Source organism: Gadus morhua, chromosome 16 (assembly GCF_902167405.1).
Source record: "Gadus morhua chromosome 16, gadMor3.0, whole genome shotgun sequence".
In the NCBI taxonomy this organism is placed as follows: Eukaryota; Metazoa; Chordata; class Actinopteri; order Gadiformes; family Gadidae; genus Gadus; species Gadus morhua.
This window is the reverse complement of record NC_044063.1, coordinates 34525097-34547596: the sequence shown is the minus strand read 5'-3', so window position 1 is coordinate 34547596 and position 22500 is coordinate 34525097. Positions and strand designations below refer to the sequence as shown.

The 22500-nt window shown below is 41.1% G+C and overlaps 1 protein-coding gene across 2 annotated transcripts in view; it reads right to left on the bottom strand.

The window, feature by feature from the left end:
* Positions 1-22500, bottom strand: part of sestd1 (SEC14 and spectrin domains 1) — a 64195-nt gene that overhangs the window by 430 nt on the left and 41265 nt on the right. The window contains exons 16-19 of one of the 2 annotated variants that reach the window (XM_030381035.1): positions 18451-18573; positions 11444-11635; positions 4093-4199; positions 1-158 (exon numbers count right to left, since the gene is read on the bottom strand). The exon at positions 1-158 is cut by the window's left edge and continues 430 nt beyond it. In XM_030381035.1, coding sequence (XP_030236895.1) covers positions 1-158; positions 4093-4199; positions 11444-11635; positions 18451-18573 — 580 coding nt within the window. The remainder of the gene's footprint in view (positions 159-4092; positions 4200-11443; positions 11636-18450; positions 18574-22500) is intronic. The other variant, XM_030381036.1, reaches the window with a different exon arrangement.

Sequence of the window (22500 nt, the reverse complement as noted above, 5' to 3'; positions counted from 1 at the left end):
GAACCCGCCCACAGATATCTAGCTCCTGCCCCTCACGGTTTAGCCCGCCCTCCTCTGCTAGCCGCAGCCCCCGCTGCTCCTCCACCAATAGGAGGCGCTCTCTGATGGCCTCCGCTGACGACGCCGTCTCCCCTGGAGTCCCGAAGAACTGCTCTGTCCTGGCACAGAGACAGGTAGATAGAGAGATAGACAGGTAGCCACACACACACACACAGGTAGACAGACACGTATACATACAGACAAACAGGTAGACAGAGAGAGACAAGTTGAGAGAGAAAGACAGGTAGACAGAGAGACAGACAGGTAGACACAGACAGACAGATCAACACACACACAGAAAGGTAGACAGAGAGAAAGACAGGTAGGCACAGACAGGGAGCCCCACACAGAGACGGACAGAAAGAAAGATAAACAGTTACGTGACAAACATATAAAGATCTACCAAGTATGTATACGAGCGCATTCCGATATTTATTTTATTATATCCTTTAAGATCCCAGTTGTGGCTTCTTATTATTATATTGAGGTCTCCTGAAGTAACATAAACATGTGAACAAGATCGATCCATCCCTCACTAGATTCAACATGTTGAGGTCTCCTGAATTAACATTAACATGTAAACAAGCTTCAATCCCTCCCTAGAGTAAACAAGAAGTAACATGCTGAAGTAACATGTTAAGTATCATTAAACACTTAAAACACTAGAAAAAAAACTTATATACTACCATTATTGTAAAATTACAAATAAACACAAAATCATGGACTTCGATAGTTTTCAGCTGTTTTTGGATGTCTGTCTAATCTTTAAGGTTCTGAACGGTCTAGCACCTCCACCATTACAGAATTTTATAAAGAAGAAATCCTCTACAATAAATACCAGAGCACTAACTAGAGGTGACTGCAAAACACAACGCCGCAAGACCAAATTTGGTCAAATGGTGGTGTCCATCAGAGGAACACAGTCCTGGAATATAATACCAACACATGTTAGAGACTGTGCCACTTACACCACCTTTAAAAAGACCCTTAAACAGTGGTTAGTAGCAAGCCAGACCTGCTCTCATATGTAACCTTTGGTCATTCTACTTTTTTTACATGGACTCTTGATGTGAATTGGGACCTATTTTGTGTGTAAAAGTGTTTTTTTATCTATTTTGTATACTGGTATGTTGTTTTTATGTTCTTGACTTGCCTTAGGACAACGGATGAAAATGATCAATTAAGCTAACTCCGGCATATTTATATTGATGCTCTGGCAGACATGTTGATTAATGTGCACTGTCCTAATCAAATAAATAAATAATAATAACATGTTCAACATTAACATGTGCATTATTAACATCAACCTCTGTCATGTTGAATATCACTAGATGCAACATGAAAGAGGGTCTCGTTGGCCTAAAAGGGAGCTGAAATGTGAGCCATTGTAGGTCTGTAAAATAATAGCCTGCTAATAAATTCAATGAAAAAGAAGAACGCGACATTAGGGCTGTGCGATTAATCCAATTTTTATCGTGATTTTGATTTTTGCGTTGAACGATCTCCCAACTAATAGGGATGCACCGAAATGAAAATTCTTGGCCGAAACCGACACCGGATATACTGAAACAGTTGGCCGAAAGCCGAGGGCGAATACTGAATGTGGCTTTTGCCGTTTTTCATTCATTTTGCTTTCATTTTTCACCATTGCATAAATCAAACAATTAAATGTCCTTTATAAACTCAGCAGACCTTATAGAAGGAATTTAAGAACAATGTACCTTTAAGTAAATGAGTAAAAGATTTTTAATTTTTATTTTTATCAAAAATAAAAATGTTCGGTGTATTTTTTTCGACCTTTTTACTCCTTCGGCTGAAACCGAAAGTTATGTTTGGGCCCAATTGCGGCCGAACATTTTCGGTGGCCGAATATTCGGTGCATCCCTACAAACTAATATAATAGAGTTTAAATGATTTTCTATTTCATTCATTAGAACAGCTGGATACATATTTGTACATTATTTTCTACTCAAACTTTTTGTGTATTTTTTTTAAGGGGAAATTTCAAAGTTCTCAGTTACAAAGAGTTTTTCTTGCAGATAAATGCAGAATAAATTAATCGTTTTCCAAAAAAAAAAATCTTTTGATTAATCGTGACTTCAATATAGACCAAAAAAATCTTTTGTATGATTTTTCCATAATCGAGAAGCCCTATGTGACACATTAAACAAAGAGCAGCAATGTAGGGCATCCAAGAAGGAAGGCAAACTTTTGCACGAAAGTTTCTTCAATAAACAAAGCTTTCGCCGCTGTCCAGAAATACCTTGTGGGTATTGTGTTTTAGCCGACTTTCGTACGGAAGTGATGATTCTGTCAACCTGTCAACGGACGGCGTGTGTAGCTCGACCTTTCGGCAACCTTTCAGACCGCTTGGTACCCCAACAGAGGAGTACCGAAAAATAGGTACAGCTCAGCATGCTTAGAGGAGAAATCCAGTGTAAAATGGATCTTGGATATGTTTAATATGATAACGAGTTGGGATGTTCGTTTGGGAGCAAAAAGGCGCATGTAGACCCAATCTTAAGTTGGCTGTTTTTAGCCGATTCTACCAAAACGCTATAAACTTGGAACGATGGGGGCATGTGTTATGGTTAATCTGTACACTTACAAAGTTATCAATGCCTCGTTTTATATGTTAAGACCCTTATTATACTACCAAAGAATTGTCGGGCTACTTCTAGCCTTGTAAGTGTTTTAAAATAGCGATTTAGTTTTTACCATAGCACATGCCCGCATCCCAAGTTTATAGCATTTTGGTAGAATCTGCCAAAGAAAGCCACCTTAAGAATGCGTCTACTTGCGCTTTTTTGATACCAAACGAACATTCCAACTCGTTATCATACTAAACATATCCCAGATCTATTTTACACCGGATTTCTCCTTTAATGTCGGACCCTGCCCAACTTTTGGCGGTGGAAACATGAACCGTGCCGCACCTTACCGCACTGAACCGTACCACACCGCTCGCTGGAAACGCGCCAATACATAGGCCTATGCACTTACGCAGAAGTTGCAAGACAGCAGCAGGATCAAGATAACGGCCCCGCTGTCGACACCCTCCCAGGTAACACGTTCTGTTTATAGACTACACTTTGTTGCTGTATTTTAATATAACTCTCCTTCTTGAGCCTCCCGAAATATCTGTGATATTGCTATCCCCCCTCCCAACGGTTTTAATTGTTTTATTTTTCTTATTTTTGTGTGTAGGCTATGTGTGACCGTAGGCTACTGCTGCCTGTCTTGGCCAGGACACTTGAAAGGAGATTTTTAATCTCAATGGAGTTATTTTCTGGTTAAAATGTACAATCCGCAATCTTGCCCTGGCACCCCCCCTTCTCCCTCTCCCCCCCCCATATTAGCCTGTGCTTTATTTCACTATAGTTAGGTTGCTGCCTTAGCTGTTGTTACACTTAGTTTATTTCACTAAGCTGCTTCTGTAAATGAACACAATTTTCAGTTTCAGAAGAAGCTGTTTGTCATTATTATTTTCAACTAATCAATAGTAGTTGCCATGCATTTTAAAAATGTCAATGAACTTTGAGCCCTGAATAACAGTAAAAGCTATAAATAATTGATTGCATGCATAGTAAACTACACTTTCATTTGAACAATTACCCCTGTAACCCATAAATTGACTCATTTTATAATGTAATCAATTGCTCACACTGTAAGGAGAAAATTATTATTCTTGCTTCACAACGTAAGGAGAAAATGATTATGCTTGCTTCATTACGTAATAGGTGAACCAAAATGTTATATGTCGTAACATCATAGGCAAAATGTTATTACATTATGCGCTCAGCAATTTGTTACATTGTCAACTGGGGTTTCCACATTATAACTAGAGGTTGAGAAACTCTAATATTTAATAGTACCTTTAGTAGGGTTTAACAGTGAGTAAGTCATTGTAATGAAGCTGCTGTTACTAACGGGGGTAAGAACCCCAGAATGCCCTGTGGACCTCAGTCAACTGGTTACAACTGGGATTCCTGTGTTCATGTTTACACTGCTGTGTGTGTATGTGCGTGCGTGGGTGTGAGTGAGAGTGTGTACCCGTCAGGAAAGACCACAGGGATGCTGAGTCTGTCCAGTAAGCTCCTCCCCACCGTCTCCAACTCCTCAAACACATCCTCCAGCTCCTCCTCCCGCTCCTGAAACACCTGCAGATATACTCCTCATGATGTATCTGATTAAAGATGTACATTTTACATGTTAACCTGTTTTTAAAAAATTGAAACTGATCCAGATTTGGAAATCCCATGTTTTGCTATCCAGGATTACCTGATCCATCTTACTTTTATGACCGTTTTTTAAAGGAACACTTGATGTGATTACTCTGATCCAAATTTAAGGATACCAAATCCTGTTTACCAGAGCCAATTTTTTTCTAAAAAATTAATCTGGATCAAATTGATCCAGAATTGGAAATCCTATGTTTTGCTACCCAAGATTACCTGATCCATCTTACTTTTATGACCATTTTTAAAGGAACATTTGATGGGATCACTGTGATCCAAATTTAAGGATACCAAATCCTGTTTACCAGAGCCCAGTTTTTCCAAAAATTTAATCGGGATGAAATTGATCCGGATTTGGAAATCCCATGTTTTGCTATCCAGGATTACCTGATCCATCTTACTTTCATGACCGTTTTTAAAGGAACATTTGATGGGATCACTGTGATCCAAATTTAAGGATACCAAATCCTGTTTACCAGAGCCCAGTTTTTCCAAAAATGTAATCGGGATGAAGTTGATCCGGATTTGGAAATCCCATGTTTTGCCATCCAGGATTACCTCATCCATCTGACTTTTATGACCGTTTTTTAAAGGAACATTTGATGGGATCAATGTGATCCAAATTTAAGGATACCAAATCCTGTTTACCAGAGCCCAGTTTTTCCAAAAATGTAATCGGGATGAAATTGATCCAGATATGGAAATCCCATGTTTTGCTATCCAGGATTACCTGATCCATCTTACTTTTATGACCGTTTTAAAAAGGAACATTTGATGGGATCACTGTGATCCAAATTTAAGGATACCAAATCCTGTTTTTCAGAGCCCAGTTTTTCCCAAAATTTAATCTGGATGAAATTGATCCGGATTTGGAAATCCCATGTTTTGCTATCCAGGATTACCTGATCCATCTTACTTTCATGACCGTTTTTAAAGGAACATTTGATGGGATCACTGTGATCCAAATTTAAGGATACCAAATCCTATTTACCAGAGCCCATTTTTTCCAAAAATGTAATCGGGATGAAGTTGATCCGGATTTGGAAATCCCATGTTTTGCCATCCAGGATTACCTCATCCATCTGACTTTTATGACCGTTTTTTAAAGGAATATTTGATGGGATCAATGTGATCCAAATTTAAGGATACCAAATCCTGTTTACCAGAGCCCAGTTTTTCCAAAAATGTAATCGGGATGAAATTGATCCGGATTTGGAAATCCCATGTTTTGCTATCCAGGATTACCTGATCCATCTTACTTTTATGACCGTTTTTAAAAGGAACATTTGATGGGATCACTGTGATCCAAATTTAAGGATACCAAATCCTGTTTATCAGAGCCCAGTTTTTCCCAAAATTTAATCTGGATGAAATTGATCCGGATTAGGAAATCCCATGTTTTGCTATCCAGGATTACCTGATCCATCTTACTTTTACAGTATGACCGTTTTTTAAAGGAACATTTGATGGGATCAATGTGATCCAAATTTAAGGATACCAAATCCTCATCCGGCTGGGATGAGGATCAGCACCGCTAAATCTGAGGCCATGACTCTTAGCAGGAAACCGATGGATTGCTTACTCCGGGTAGGAAATGAGTCCTTAGCCCAAGTGAAGGAGTTCAAGTACCTCGGGGTCTTGTTCGCGAGTGAGGGTACTATGGAGCGTGAGATTGGCCGGAGAATCGGAGCAGCGGGGGCGGTATTGCGCGGGTCCTCTTATTGCCTAGTGTGCTTCGTTGCCCTGTGCGTTTCAAAATAAAAGTTCTTCCGTTTGATAATGTCGACAAAAATATTACTGTATTATAGACACTAGCAGACACAGAGGACCACACCACCCACAGTCAAGACTGACACAGCTTCAAATAACAATAATAGTATTCATAATCATTGGCAAATAAGAACTTCTGAAGTTACCATGACTTCAGTGCAGTTGATGTTTAGCCACAGTTAATACATGCAGAGTAGTCCTGAGGGCTTTACTACGACATCATTGTCCGGCTTTGAGCTTTGCGCTCTTTGCGCATTCACATCATAGGAGCTGCGATCGCGGGCTGCTGATTTCCTCACAGCCTGAGTGCTATGAGGAATACAAGTGATCACAACACATTTCTGACAGCTGAAAATTGCGCATCTGTTGACCTTTATCCATCTACAGTAAACAACTTATTTTTTCTTGTTGAAAGATATTTTATATTGTTTTCATATTATTTACTGATGATGTTTACAGCATGCGAGTGTGTGTTATATTGAAAGCGAGGCTGGGTGTGCCTATGAATATAGGCTACAGTGAGTTTTTTAAGGTGCTGTACAAGCAAATCATATCGTCTACTCTGTACAGTGACAAAGAGTGTACAGTAACCTACTTCATTCAATATTGAATAGGCTACTGTAGCCTACACTATAAACAATTGGTTTTGCTCTTTGCTCATGGCAGTTGTGACAGTCATTTTAACTTGTCAACAGGCAAGCTTCACTCATTCCAGGATGCATTATGCTTTGTCCTATAGCCTACTTGGAACATGTTTTGAAATGGATCTATAGTAGCCCATAGAAATTTGCTCATAACAGGCCAGCTGGAATACAAAGCGAACTCTTTGTATTCCAGCTGTTTTTTTTGTGATGTTTTATGATGTTTTAATGTTGTGTTGGTAATGTGTTAGACAGCTTAGATGTTCTTAGATGTTTTGTTAACCTGATTCCTATCCCACTCTGTTTAAGTAAAAGTGTGCTACTGCTGCAAAATCTCTTTGCTTTTGTTTTTTTCTTTTCTTTAATGTGTTTGGAAATGACTTTTAATGACGTTAACTAGATCTCATAAATGGCCTAAACACATCAAATTTGTATATACCCTATAATATTTGACTATAAGACCTCTATAAGAATCTCCTCTGTGCAACTATTCATGTAGTCAGTCAATGATCAAACTAGTAGCATGAATATGAATTACAGTCCAAGCGGATTAGGCAAGGCAAGGCAATTTAATTTTTATAGCCCGTTTTTACAAACAGTTTGTCTCAAAGGGCTTTACATAGCATGAGCATCATAACAACATCCTCTTCCCTGAAACCCTCACATCCACTGAGTAAAAACTCCCAGGAAAACCCTTTTAACAGGGGAAATTGCAGTTGGTTCAGAGGGATGGAGCTGTGGAGAATATGTGGAAACACAGAGAGAGGCCAAGGCCAAACAACAAGGTGCGAAAGGTGAGGGGGGGGCCGTACTTAAATTTAGTTAGAGTGTCTGCCTCTCTGACCCATGGGGAGAGCTGGTTCCACAGTAAAGGAGCCCAGTAACTGAATGCTCTACTTCCCAGTCGGTTTTTAAAGATACTGGGAGTCAATAACAGACCTGCATTCTGGGAGCCAATAAAAATATTTGATAAGTCATAATAATAATAATGACTCATTATTGTGCGTTTAAAGATGTATTATATTACATTGCAGCATTATTTGGGAATGACAATGCAAGACTTCCATGAATGTGCATTTGAGGGAGAGTTTGCTTTGCATTCCAGCTGGCAACTTTCTATAGGCTACTATCGATACATTTCAAAACACGTTCCAAGTAGACTATAGGACAAAGCATAATAATAAAGAAAAAATAATCTGTTTACTGTAAATGGATAAAGGTCAACAGATGGGCAATGCAGGGCTCTCCAGTTTTGAACTGAGTTCAGAGTGAGATTTTGTCGGGGGGGGGGGGGGGGGGGGGGGATATATTAATATGTGACTGCATACAAATTTGTCCACAGACATGGTGACTAATGTATGATAGTAGGCATTATTGGCCCTTAACACTAATATTCAGAAACAACACTGCCTCAAAAGGATATTGGCCTAAGCAACACCAGTAGAGGCATATAGTAGAGGTTAGTGAGGTCCCCCCTTCACTTTAGGCGTCTTTGAGTGTTATTAATTATTATTCTTCTTCATGTTTAACCTCTGTTTTCCTTTTATTCCTAGTCTGTTTTACATAGTTTTGAATGATGACTATATGCTCTGTAAGGTGTCCTTGGGTGTCTTGAAAGGCGCCTCTAAATTAAATGTATTATTATTATTATTATATACTTTTCTCTGTACTTTTAAACGTTGCAAACGTGCAGAACATATTATATTTATGTGGCATTCAGTCCAATGCTTAAAAATATATCCGTGGCATTCAGTAGGCCAATGCTGTGGTAAAGTATGAGTATGAATATTTGATGGAGTATGAGTAAGTGTTTCATACTGTTACATAGATAGAACTTTATCAATCCCCTGTAGGAGAAATGTGTTAATGTTTGTCCCTATAAAACAATAATGGTAAAAAAATTAATACAAAACATGACGGTAACTCTAAAGTCAGACCGTCCAATCTGAAGGCTCTACTTAACCACTCCCCCTACTCACTTCCATCAATGCAAAGCGAACAGAACTGAGTAGGGGAGGGCGTAGCACAATTAGTTTGTGACCGACCCAGAGGAACGCAACGCAAATTAAATGTGAACAGGTATTGAGGCTTTAATAAAATCCCGGACGATTTTGAAATTTCACCCGGACGCATTTGATTCCTACCCTTCCACTGTTAAATAGCGGCGCAAGTTGTGTGGCGTGTGAGCGTGTGCATGGGTTGAATTGCGTGTGTCTCACGGAGAGCCCTGCGCAATGTTCAGCTGTCAGAAATGTGTTGTAATGACTCATACAACACACTCGTATTCCTCATAGCACTCAGGCTGTGAGGAAATCAGCAGCCCGCGATCGCAGCTCCTTTAATGTGAACGCGCACAGAGCGCATAGTTCAGAGCCGAACAATGATGTCGTAGTAAAGCCCTCAGGTCTACTCGGCATGTATTAACTGTGGCTAAACATCAACTGCACTGAAGTCATCATAACTTTAGAAGTTCTCATTTTCAAATGATTATGAATACTATTATTGTTATTTGAAGCCGTGTCAGTCTTGACTGTAGGTGGTGTGGTCCTCTGTGTCTGCTAGTGTCTATAATACAGTAATATTCTTGTCAACATTATCAAACGGAAGAACTTTTATTTTGAAGAGCACAGGGCAACGAAGCACAATAGCCAATAAGAGGACCCGCCCACCGACAGAAACCAGATATTGAGTGGTAAATTCGTTTTGTTAAGTAAGAACGAAAAAACGAATAAACAAACTGAAATTTTGATTTTCGTTTTTTTGACAAAACGAAAAAACGGCTTGTTTTCTGGTTTCTGCTTGCGTCAATTATTCCCAGAAAACAGAGTAATAAAACGTGCCTTGCTCTGAATCCACCCTTCTGATTGGATCAGGATATTCCTGTTTTTTTGGATCAAATAGGATCCCAAACCTAGTTCAAAGTTTTGATAAACCCAAAGGGCAGGTTCGATCCAGATCAAATGTAAGATTGGATAACATGATCTGATCTTAGTTCGGAATCCCTCATTTGCTTTGAAAAACCCATTTCCAAGATTTGATTCAAATTCGTGATCCGAAATCCCACTGGATTACTTTTGGAAGACTGGGCCCAGAGCCTTAAATGGAACCAACAGTGTAGCCTACTTGCTTAGCAAAGAACAACATGTAGACAAAATACTGCTGGCCACAAATAGACATTGTTAGTTTTTTACATTCCTTATTTTGTTCTAATGTTAAATAACCAAACAAAAAATACTATCCAATAGTCAGAAAATCTTTTACAGGTCAGATACCAGCTCTTTTCCATCCCTGCCTTTAGGAATTAAATCTCCATTGCGTTTTCTTGTAGGAACGTCTTGTACTTCCTTCCCTTATATCCACAGATCTATCTTCCTCCTCAATCACTGGAGTCAGGTCCAGGACAAACTCTGCAGGAGAATTTTTGCATATTTCTAAAGTCCTGGTCTCTGTAATTGTGGCCTCTCCATCTCCTATGCTTTCAATGCCATGCAGAGCTTCTTTTTTTTTTTCCTTATGTATATGATATCAAGGATCAGTGAACTCACCCCTCTTATATGGCTTGTTATCTGTTTGTTTTGGCTTCCGTAAAGTCTTTTGTTGCCTTGGCCCCAAGGTTCTTCCATCGCAACATAACTTGTTTTATGGTCCTCTTCTGGCCAGACCCCATGGCATTGACATGATTGGTTAGGTCCTCCCGAATGTTGTCTTTTCCTTTTTTTGTAACTTCTCTACCTTTTGCAGAGCTTAAACCTCCTACTATTGAGGCAAAATTGTTCTGTTCCACTCCCACCATGGCTAATGACCCCTTTTCAAGTTGCAAACAGACCTGAGCAAACACACTTCAACTCCTCACATTGCAGAACAAGATGTACCATTGAACGCCTAATTGGAGTCCTGAAGAGACGGTTTGCATGTCTTAACTACTTGCAAGTATAACCCAAGCTGGCATGCAACAACATCCTTGCCTGTATTGTTCTGCATAACATCGCCACCAGACGTAATGTCCCTCTTCATGACAATTTTGATGGACCTTAGCCTGATGTAGAACCAGAACAATGTTCTAACCAAATGAAGGACACACTGGACATGCAGCTAGAGAAGCAATCGTGATTAATTACTTTTAAATAGGCTACTGAATTTTTTGGGTGTCATTGCCATTAATATATTGTAGAATTATAGAACAGTGACATTTATTTGACAGCTGATAGCTTTGAGATTATTATTTTTTTACTATTTTTTTGTTTACCATTACATGTGACATACTTCATACATTTTATTTATATCCATGGTCACCGTCTTGATGAATAATTTGTAAGAAATGTACATCATCAGTAAACATTTATTTTGTGATCATTCACTTGAAAAAAAAACTGTCTGATTTTATATTGTTAGAAAAATCACAACTGAATACACCCTTCCGATGGGATTTTGGATCAATAGATCCCAAATCGAGATCAAAGTTGTGAAAAACCCAAAGGGCAGGTTTGATCCCGATCAAATGTAAGATTGGATTACATGATCTGATCTTAGTTTGGATCTTCTTTGAGTAACCCATTTCAAAGATTTGATCCAATCCGTGATCCGAAATCCTACTGGATTACTTTTGAAAAACTGGGCCAAGATATACTCATCATGATGTACGCGATTAAAAATATACATTCTACATGTTGACCCTGCGGGGAGCGGTGACTCATATACGATATATATACAAATATACATGATGCATATATATATTCTAGTGTTAAGATCCGTTACCTTGTCGGCAGCTGTGTGGAAGCGCAGTGCCATCGTCAGGCGGCCCAGCCTCTCGTCGGCCGTCATGCTGAACTGCTTCCAGACGCGCTGCAGTTGCGGCAGTGTCTCGCCTGAGGAGCGCGTGGCGCAGCGCAGGGACTGGCACAGCACCACTGTGGCCTGGAGCAGCTGCCTGCCGTAGTCATACGTACTCTGAGACAGGATACATAATACACATTAATACATAGAGACCTTAATACATAGAGACCGTAAAACATAGAGACCTTAATACATAGAGACCTTTACATAGACCTTAAAACAGGGGTCCCCAACCTTTTCAGCACCAAGGACCGGTTAGTTCAACATACATCTATTGATGCACTTAGACACATCATCAGTGATGGAACCTGGGGTCATTGGGTGTTTCGGGTCTCGCAACATCATACACTCTCAACCAGGCGACCCAGCCGGGATTGATCAAGTTCCAACTTGTGTCTACGTAGCATGTACCCACGGATCGCCCCTCTTGATCCACAGCCATCTAGAGGCCTTCTCAGCTGCCTCTGTGGTGGTCTTGATGGCCTTTCTCTGACGTGCACCTGTGACTCCAAGCATGCTGTATGCTTTTTAGATACTCCAAAAAAATTCACTGACCGGCGGGGCGCGGCGGAGCATAACCTAACATTGGGTGTTAGGTTATGTTGCGCAGGGGTTACCAATTTGTTGATATTTTCATATAGTGTTGAACAGTGAACAATGAAGGTAACAAACTCTTAAAAAAGAACGTGAACTTGAACAAGTGAAAAATGAACAAATGATATATAATAACATAACAATTCATTTTAATCAGTGGGAGCCCTGTGCTTGTTTCCCTGCAACAAGAAGGTTCCACCTGGGGGTGATGGAAGACAGTGACGCGTGTTTGATATGTCCAATCTATTGCGCAATTTTGTTTTAGTTGCAGTCATTGCCGAAAACCCGGCCTCGCATAGGTACGTGGTGGGAAATGGAAGCAACGTTTTCAGCGCTTTTACGGATATCTCGGGATATTCCGCTTTGGTTTTGATCCAAAAACCCGCCAGAGAGGTTTGCTCAAACACACTTTTAAGACCACCATCATTTGCTATTTCGATCAATTGATCTTCCTCCTGCACTGACAAGTGATTCGGGACATTGACAAATGGGTTGCGGATCCACTCATTAGTTCGCAGTGGATCTTTGGAGGATGGGAAGTAACGTTCAAATTCATTTGAAAGCGCAACAAGGTGATTGCGCACCAGCTGCGAGAGAATGGGCCCTGCCTCAGTCTCTCCCAATATCCCCACTAATGTTTGGAACATATCGAATACTCCCCTGTCCACTCGTCGTACCCACAAATCAAGCTTGGCTTTAAATGCAGCAACTTTATCTGCCAGTTTAAAGACAGTCGTCATTCTCCCCTGGAATGTCAGGTTGAGCTGAGCTCATAGTGTGACACTACTGTTGAACTGAACAAGTGAAGTGAGCTTAGGCTGCGCGCGCAGCCGCTGAAGCCAATACGTGTTGAGGACGGGACAGACATGCCTAAGAAAAGAAGTTAAGACCTTGCCAAAAATGCAAACATGTTATATGCAATCTAACAACTGCATATAGACTTATGGCATGTAAAAGAGTGACAGTATTGCAAAGTAAATTGAGTTTATTAAGTGTGCATGCATTTAGCATGAATTTTTTTTCAATATTTTTATTTATTTATTTTATTCATGTCGTAGCCTACTAACCTACGGCCCGGTTAGGAATGTCCCACGGCCCGGTGGTTAGGGGCCGCTGCCATAAAACATAGAGACCTAAATACATAGGGAACTTAATACATAGCAGGACTATGGTGGCCTGGAGGAGTCATATGTACTCACCCATGAAATACATGCGTGATGTGTGAAATACACACATACTGGCTTCTACTGATTGCGTTACAAGGGCCTTAAGGCTTTTGGGCACAGAGCAGTGGCTCTTAATTAGGTTATGGTTTGGTTGAGGTTGGAATCAGGTTTTGTGGGATGGCAAATTTAGGAAGTTAATAATGTCCAGAGCGGCTTGAACACTTCACTGTGCCCCCCCCCCCCCCCCCCCCAACACAATAATAAAATTGTGGACATCATCATCAAGGGCATTTTATTAATAACTTCATGGGTGATTAAATGTTCAACAACTTGTTCTAGAACTCAACAAAGAGGCATACCGTCTGCCCAACTACTGGAGTCTGATTTTAGATAAATAATCTATGATTCACAGATCAGTATTACCAGCAGACGCACTGTGTCCTCTGGCCCTTAACCGTCCTCCTGGCTGACCGATTCAACATCCGTCAGCGGTGGCGGACCGCTGACGGAGCTCCAATCCACAATCAGGGAGTACGGTTTTAACTGGTTCCTACTGACATGGGCTATGTTGTCTATTAACCAGACCCTCCAGGATTTCACGATTTTTCGATTTGAAACTTCAACGCAACATCAACCAACCACCGCAAATTCAGGGCGGTGTCGCAATTTTAACCAACCACAGCAGCTTTCCCGCAAATTTGACCAATCAGTGGCGTCGTCTTGAACTGACGTCGACAAACTACCTTTCGCCTTACTTCCGTGTTTACTACGTTCAAGCGATTTAAGCATTCATGCGGCATGTGCGCGTCCAATGTTTCACAATTGCCGACCAAAATAACTGCGAAAGATCGCGAAAAGCAGTATCTTGGTATTCTACATGAAAGCGGGGGAAATTTATTTTGCACTGCATGCAACATTGGGGTGGAACATAAGCATAAATCTTCCATTGATAAGCATTTTGACACTGCGAAACATAACTACATAACTGCAGAACTGCAGGCAGGACTGCAGACGAAGAGGCAGATCCCTATGACACAGGCTGTTGCATCCAAGTAAATTACCAGCGCGGAAAGAATCAAGAATCAATTATAAATAGGAAAATGTTCTCATTGTTTTTGTTCTTTTAATTAATGTTTTTTTCAGTAATAAATTAATGTTCAACAAATAACTCGGGGAAAACTGCAGTAATATCTTAATATTTAACATCAGGAAAATCGCAACTTTTATCGCAACTTTCACTTCCTCTCGCACTGTAAAAGCAAAAAAAACTAAAAAACACCGCAACATCAGGCATTTTAGGCCACAACAATCTGACTGACCTTGGCTACGTCTATTAACTGGTTCTACTGACCTGGGCTACGTCTTTTAGCTAGTTGTAACTGACCTGGGCTATATCCATAGGTGTTGATTACAGCGGGGACGCTGGGGACGCGTCCCCACCAGATTTTGTCAAGATTCATTTGTACCCACCACTTGTAAAAAAATATATAAATAAAAAATCAGTTCAATAATTATGGATTATTACACGGGATTATTACATGCTGTGGAACGCTCCGTTCACTTGAATGGGCTCTTCACAACTTCCGCCGGTGAATTATGTTTGATGATTCACCTTGTAAAAAGACACCATGTGAAGTTATCTTTTCGTGCATGGGCCTTCCTAACGTTCAGCCAGGGGTTGACACTAACGGTTGCTCGCTTGCCCGGGGCAAGTATAAAAAATGTTTGGGCAAGTTGAGATTTTTTCTGGATGCCCGAACGGGCAAGTGGATTTTGGGTGGATGTTAATATAAAAGCTATTTATTCAAATGTTTTTAGAAACTGCAGAACAACCTTTTGTTCCTCAAAACCACACTAAATAGAAGTATTTGCAATTGATCAGCGCGCTGTCTTCTCTTCTCTCGGAAAGCGAGTTAACAGACACGCATCGCTTCAGTGCGAATATAGCCCCGCCTTCTGTCACTCACTCGCAGTGTGGTCTCTGGCAGTGAATCGCTAAAGGTTAGCCAACACAGCTAGCATCTCAAGTGCAGCACCTCCGCGAACGGTTTAGGTAGAAGTTAAATGGAGTAGTGATGGAGGAGTGCAGTTTGGAAATACTTTGGATTGAGGCAAATTATCAAGGGAAGTCAAGAACACGGTTTTGGGTTTCATAACTGTGCACATGCACATAGCAATAGCGGTCTTTTTCACGAAATTGGACCCTCACAAACTACTATATTACATGAAAGCTGAGCCTCCACTTATTCCAACAGGCAACTCCAAACCATATCATTCTGTGACTAAAACTCGCAAATAACAACTTAAGAAGAAACGTCCCCTTTTCTTTTAACAACCAAAAATGAAGTATTACCTTTATGATTTTTGTCCACAAAGTTGATTCTGATCGAATAAAACCACCATAAACAGATTATCCAGTATCTGGGCCAAATTTTGCAACTTAACATGGTGTTTTCAATCAATGAATAAGAGAAGGTTTCTTAGGAAATAGGTAAATTGCCTTCAATCAGAAAACATATTCTTCAGCGCAATCTAGTGGCCATATATTTATTTGCGAGTGTTTGGCTTGGTGCATTCGATTGCCCTGAACTTTAAATAGGGTCAAAATTGTAAGATATCTACCTTTATTTGTGTCTCATAGTAAGACAGCGCTCCCAACTGATAACAACCAACTGATACTGATAATTATTTCAGGTGGAAATGTTATCTTCCACTTATGCTGTGTTCCATGGCTTTATTCACTTTAACCAAGTATTATCCCCATTGAATATTTCACTCGCACAACAATCTTTCTTTTGGCCCAAAGATGACATTATCGCCCTTGCAGTTGTGGAGATATAATCTATTTACTTTGGGTATGTAAACTTTTCCCCTGATATCGAAAATGGTATAGAATATCGATCTTTTTCCAGGAATAGTGTTGAAGTTAGAAAATCCAGTATCGTGACTGACAACCCTACTAGAAACGCGATTGTGATTATTCAGCTACAAGAAACTTGAAAGTTAAAAAAGACATATCTTTGCTACTACCTCTGACATTTAGTGATGTACATTTGCATCTAATCATGCAGGTCTACATATAACTTGGCGATAGCTTTAATAGGTTGCAACGGTGGACTGAAATCACTTCATGGCACGATGTGACCGCTCGATAAATAAGTAAACAAAGAGAAGTTTGTTATTTTTTAAACACAACATGTGTGGAAGCTAACATTCATCTTCAGTCTGAGCTAGGATGATTTTTCTGAGCCCCCCCAAAAACCAGGCCGGGTGCCTGGCAAAAAGAGGCCCGTTCACGATTCTGATTATAATTTGGGCAAGTGAACATTACATTCGGGCAAGTTGAACCTTGGGCAAGCACTTGCCCGATGGGCAAGTGCTTTTGAAACCTTAGTGTCAACCCCTGGTTCACTCCGCAGTCTGGTTACTTATCAACCCCAGCGTATTCGGTTGCTAAGCGACGTTGACGACTTTGGCGAACTATTTCTCTGCTGATCAACGCTACGAATGATAACAAATACATTGAATAAAATATTTTTTCGATTTGGCAAGTAGTCTTTACTAATAATACCAATACTCTTTGGCTGGGATGATGAGGCATCAGAAAATCAAGTCATTTTAGCCTGAATACATAGGCACCAGAGCAGGTTGCTAGTACTATGGACAGTATCAGAACGATAACCTGTTGAACTAAATGGATGTGCTAGGCTCGGGATGCATCTGCAGACCACTGCCACATAAATAAAGGTAAGACGCGATATTTATTGCTTAAGATTTGCTGGTGCTGTGGCAGGTCTTTTGTGTTTTTTGCACTCAAGTGGTCGGCTGTTTTAACTTGAAATTGATAGTCGTGGAGTCAGTCTCTTGTTGACACAAATTTACTTTTGGTCATTCTTGCTTTGCTTGAATTCTGGAATAATTGTAGGGGGGGAGTGCATGCGTTTTGGTCAGCATGCCTGATGTAGGCTAGTTTTGATGGAATGCGTGTTGTGAATTGAGAACAGCCAGCTCATGATGTGATACAGCGTTCAGCTGTGCAACAAATATTTTTTTCTTTTCTAATCTTGACGACTTTTGTAGTGCTGTGTGTAGCCACACGTTTGGCCCTTCTGAACTTAAACACGCAGTTAGGGTGCACTCACACTAGGCCATCTGGCCGTCGCCGTTGGCCGTTTTCTCACCGTGCTCAACTGGCCCCATTGTTCTCTGGCCTGCACTCACACTAGGCCATCTTGCCGTGGCCGTTGGCCGTCGCAACTGTGGCCTGGCCACGGTAGGCTCTTGTACATACGTCATCACGTCGTAACATGTCATCACCAAGCGTCCGCTGCATGGACCATAATAAAGTCTGCCACCAGTCAGAGTTTTAACAACAATGGACAACAACACAGAGAACACAGTTCGCACTTAGCTGAGTATGTTGCTTATTTGGAGCCGAAATGCTCAAATGGCTAACAGACACTCGACTTCTCTATGGGACCAACGTGAACCAACAGTTGAACCGCTTGACGCCATGTTCACCGTTTAATGGGAAAGAAGGCTCGTCTCCTTTATTATGTCCATGGTCGTCGCATGGACTATACGTCATCCAGCTCAGGTTGCGTAGCCGTGCGTGTGAGCGTGTCGGCTCATTAGCATCTGTACCGTAGCGGCCCGTACCCTAGCAGCACACCTCTCCCAAGTGGCCAAATTGGCCTGGCCTGGCCAGACTGGCCACACTCACACTGGCAGATTTGAGCATGGTTAGGGCGTGAAAACGGCCACGGCCAGATAGCCTAGTGTGAGTGCACCCTGAATTTCCTTTCCTAGCTCCTCTTGTTTATGTTGTTAGCTTAGCCATGTCATGTCACGTTGTCAACATTGGATAAATGGAACAGAAGGTGGTGGGTCATATGTCCGATGCTTTTTGGAAACGTTTTCTTCATAAAACGTGCCAGACAGATTTTGTATACATTTTATTCCTTAGCAATAAGCTACATGGGTATGCCGTCTTTCAGAACCTTTCATTACCGGCACTCAAGAGAGAAAAAATAGTGCGTCCTCATTGTACCCAGCACATCTGAAAATGCACTTCCGAATGCGTCTCTGTCCCCAGCACATTTCAAACCAAATGTCTATTAACTAGTTCCTACTGACCTGGGCTTCGTCTACTAACTGATTCCTACTGACCTGGGCTACGTCGATGAACTTGGTGTGCTTGTCGATCAGAGCGCTGGTGTCCTGGGCATCGTCTCCAAGCCGGAGGTGAGTCTTCAGGAGAGCCTCCAGCAGCTCGCCCAGCCACTCCACCGCCTGTACCAGAAATTCTACATTAATACACACTAGAATACTACAGTAATATACACTGATTAATACACAATATAATACTACTAATACTTCATACCCTCAGCCACTCCACCACCTGATTAAGTGAACACACACACCATAATACTGATTAATACAGACTATTATCGTGCATTAATGATGATGAATACACACTATAATACTACATCAATACTGATTAATAAACACTATTATACTACATTAATACCCCAAGCCACTCCAGCGCCTGAATGCAAACCACACAATAATTAGTAAACACTACATTATACACACTAGAATACTACATTATTACTATTAATAATATCACATGATTCAAACCGGTACATAACCCAATATATACGATATTGGGTTCACGAGAACGAGACGAGACGAGACTTGAAGAAAACTATGACAAAATATATGACTGGACCAACAGACTTTTATTTAACCGAGTTGCACATGCATTTTGAAATGTTTTATTATAACTCTTTAAATGCATGAAATTGAAACTAAAACTAAAATTTATAAAAGTTTAAGTAAAATAAATTAAATTAAATATTTCTCTTTTTTTCAAGTGCAAACAATATTATGTGCAAAACCAAATCAAAGTACCCAAAATGCTGCCAAACAAATGATTTAAAAGTGGCGGGGGCATCTTCAACGGTAGTACAGGTATTTTACGACGTCATTCTGGCTGTCTTTAGCTGTGTTCGAAATCGTTCCCTATACGCTCAATCACTATTCTCTTTGTTCATGATATAGTGCACTACATAGGGAACGAACAAACAAGAATTCGGACACTACGCTGAACATTTCTAAACGTCATTTGCGTCAGTAAATACGCCGGGTATTTGTGTGACGTCGACAGATGTGCCCACTAGGGATGGGCCTATAGTCGATTCTATCGACTTTCGACGATAGATGGATTCCATCGTCGATCGTCTCAAGTTGCCGATAAAAAAGGCGATAATTATTTTTTAATAATTAATTTTTTTTTTTTTGGAAAAACAGCGCTGTGGTAGCCATTTTTACAACTTAAAAAGCCCCGCAAATTGTAATTGAAATGAACTGGCACCGTCGGAAACATACTATGTAGTGCTGACCTGCCGTATTCACTCACTGCTGCGAGAGGAGAGGGGAGGGGCTCGAAACCTACCGGTCTGCTCGCACGGCGAAATGACATCACAACCCGCTGCACCATTTCCGGGTCACAGCTGTGATACATGAGCTGTGTTCGAAATCGTTCCCTATTCACTCACTCACTATTCCCTATAGTGTTCATGATATAGTGCACTACATAGGGAACAAACAAACGAGAATTCGGACACTACGCTGAACATTTCTAAACGTCATTTGCGTCAGTAAATGCGCCGGGTATTTGTGTGACGCAGACAGATGCGCCCAGATCATGTAAACAAACCGGGCACTCTCGAGGAAAGCTGGAGGTTGTATTGATGTTGAATGTTACATTTCCTTGAACAAGGTTTTTCTTATTAATTTTGAATGTTACATTTTCTATGTTAAATCCCAAATAAATTGTTGATAATTTCTAAACGAAAGCCGGAGATTCCATCATTAAATGTATTCGTTTTCACCGCTCGCGGTTATGCAGCTTCTTCTCCTCCGGAAAAAACGACCGCATTGAATTGTGGAATATGGGAGTAACACGTAGGCAACATCATATGTACACTCAAATTTGGGGTATATTAAGTGCACTATATAGGGCATGAAATTAACCAGTGAGAATTCGAACAACACTACAAAATGGCGAGCACCCTATATAGTGCACTATAGCCGTGATAGGGAACGATTTCGAACACAGCTACAAGCTGTGTGTCATCAGCGTTTGTCATCATGACAGCGCCGCCGGCACCGACGTATCGAAATTTAAAGGTCCCATGACATGCTATTTTATGTATTCTTTAATATAGGTATTAGTGGGCAACTAACAGTATTCAAAGACGTTCCCGAAATTCAGCCATGGTGCAGTTACAGCCACTCCGAGCCAGTCGCACATTGAGCTTCCCCCAAATGCGCTGTTTTGGTGTCTGTAGCTATAATGCAAATGAGGAGGAGCGAGGCGGGTCAAGGAGGAGGGTGGGGGTGTGGCCCTGAGCAGCTTGCAGCCACGGTACCATGCGGTCTGTTTACAGTGGATGTATCGCAATGGCGAGGCGCACGGCCTTTAGCCGTGTTATGTAAATATTCTAGAACACACGGGAGTCCTGGAGCTCTATATCTAAATATTATCATATAGCCTACATAGATATCTATATCATATAATATATATTATCACGGCCAAAAGCAGTGTGAGCCGATATTATGAATCTCAAACGACCGCGTTGGGTTCTCTGACGTTCCTGGTTCTTCAACGTTCTCATCAATGTGAAGTAGACTGAACCGCGACGAGGAGAAAGGGATCGTTGCCGGGCAGCGCTTAGGCACCTCTGCCTCCGGCGGTGGTCCCTCAGCGGGTCTCAAGCGGGAGACATTGGCCGCCAACAATCCCTTTCTCCTCCATGTCGTGGTTCATGTTCTTGAGGGAGTCAAAGCCAAAGTTCCTTCCCCCCAATTCATTCTCAACCTTGGCTGAGATAACCCCCAATACGAGTCTCGTTGTAAAAATATCAGAGACGAGAGTCCGACGTGTTATGCGCCATAACACCAAAAGCAGAACGGTTATCCAACTAATAAGGAAGTTTACAACACTTGCGTTACAGTCCTGGAGCTCTATATCTAAATAATATCATATAATACATAGAAATCTATATCATTTAATACATATTATCACGGCCAGCACGGTCGAGTCTCATTGGCGGGCCAACGTCTCTGGGCGGGCCAGGCAGAGTAAGGGGAGGAGCTGAGATTCTTGGTGACGTCATAAATACAGACATTCCAAATCAGCGCACTTGAGCCTCCGTTTTTTTCCAAAGGCGAGCAGAACAGCTAGTGCTCGTTTTACACCAAACGCAAGTTTTAGCCATTGGGGGACCATAGGCAGGCTAGGGGAACTCATATTTATGTTAGAAAACCTCATAAAGTTAGATTTTCATGTCATGGGACCTTTAAATCAGCGGAGGCTCACGCTGGTCCAAGGGGAAGACCATCGTTATCGATTTTAAGAAAAAAATAGAGAAATAAAAACGTGATTTTTTTTAAGTGATAAATTATTATAAATAATTATAAAATTATTATAAAGTTGCCCCCCCCCGATAGAATCGACTATCGCCCCCTAGCGATTGCTAGGGGGCGCTATCGGACGATGGAAGCCCAACCCTAGTGCCCACATCATGTAAACAAACCGGGCACTCACGAGGAAAGCTGGAGGTTATATTGATGATGAATGCTACATTTCCTTGTTCAAATTTTTTAATTAATTTTGAATCTTAAATATTCTATGTTAAATCCCAAATAAATTGTTGACATTTCTAAACGAAAGCCGGAGACTATCATTAAATGTATTCGTTTTCGCGGTTATTCAGCTTCTTCCTTCGCCTCCGGAAAAACACGACCGCATTGCATTGTTGTATATGGGAGTAACATGTAGTGTACATCGCATGTACACTCAAATTTGGGGTATTTTTAGTGCACTATATAGTGCATGAAATTAACCAGTGAGAATTTCGAACACCACTATAAAATGGCGAGCACCCTATATAGTGCACTATATCCGTGATAGGGAACGATTTCGAACACAGCTTATGGCTGCTTCCCCTCCTTCTCCTCCTCTTCTTCTTCTTTTCCTTCTCCTTTAGGTTCTGGCAGGCTAGACGTAGCAAAGGCGCATGACTGCCCCCACAGGCCACAAATAGAAGTTTGGATAGCTCACAAATCTCGCGAGACAGATTTTTAACGCGACGGGTAATATCGTCGAGTTTAATCTCGCGAGATCTCGTGGCACGAGATCGTCACACCCCT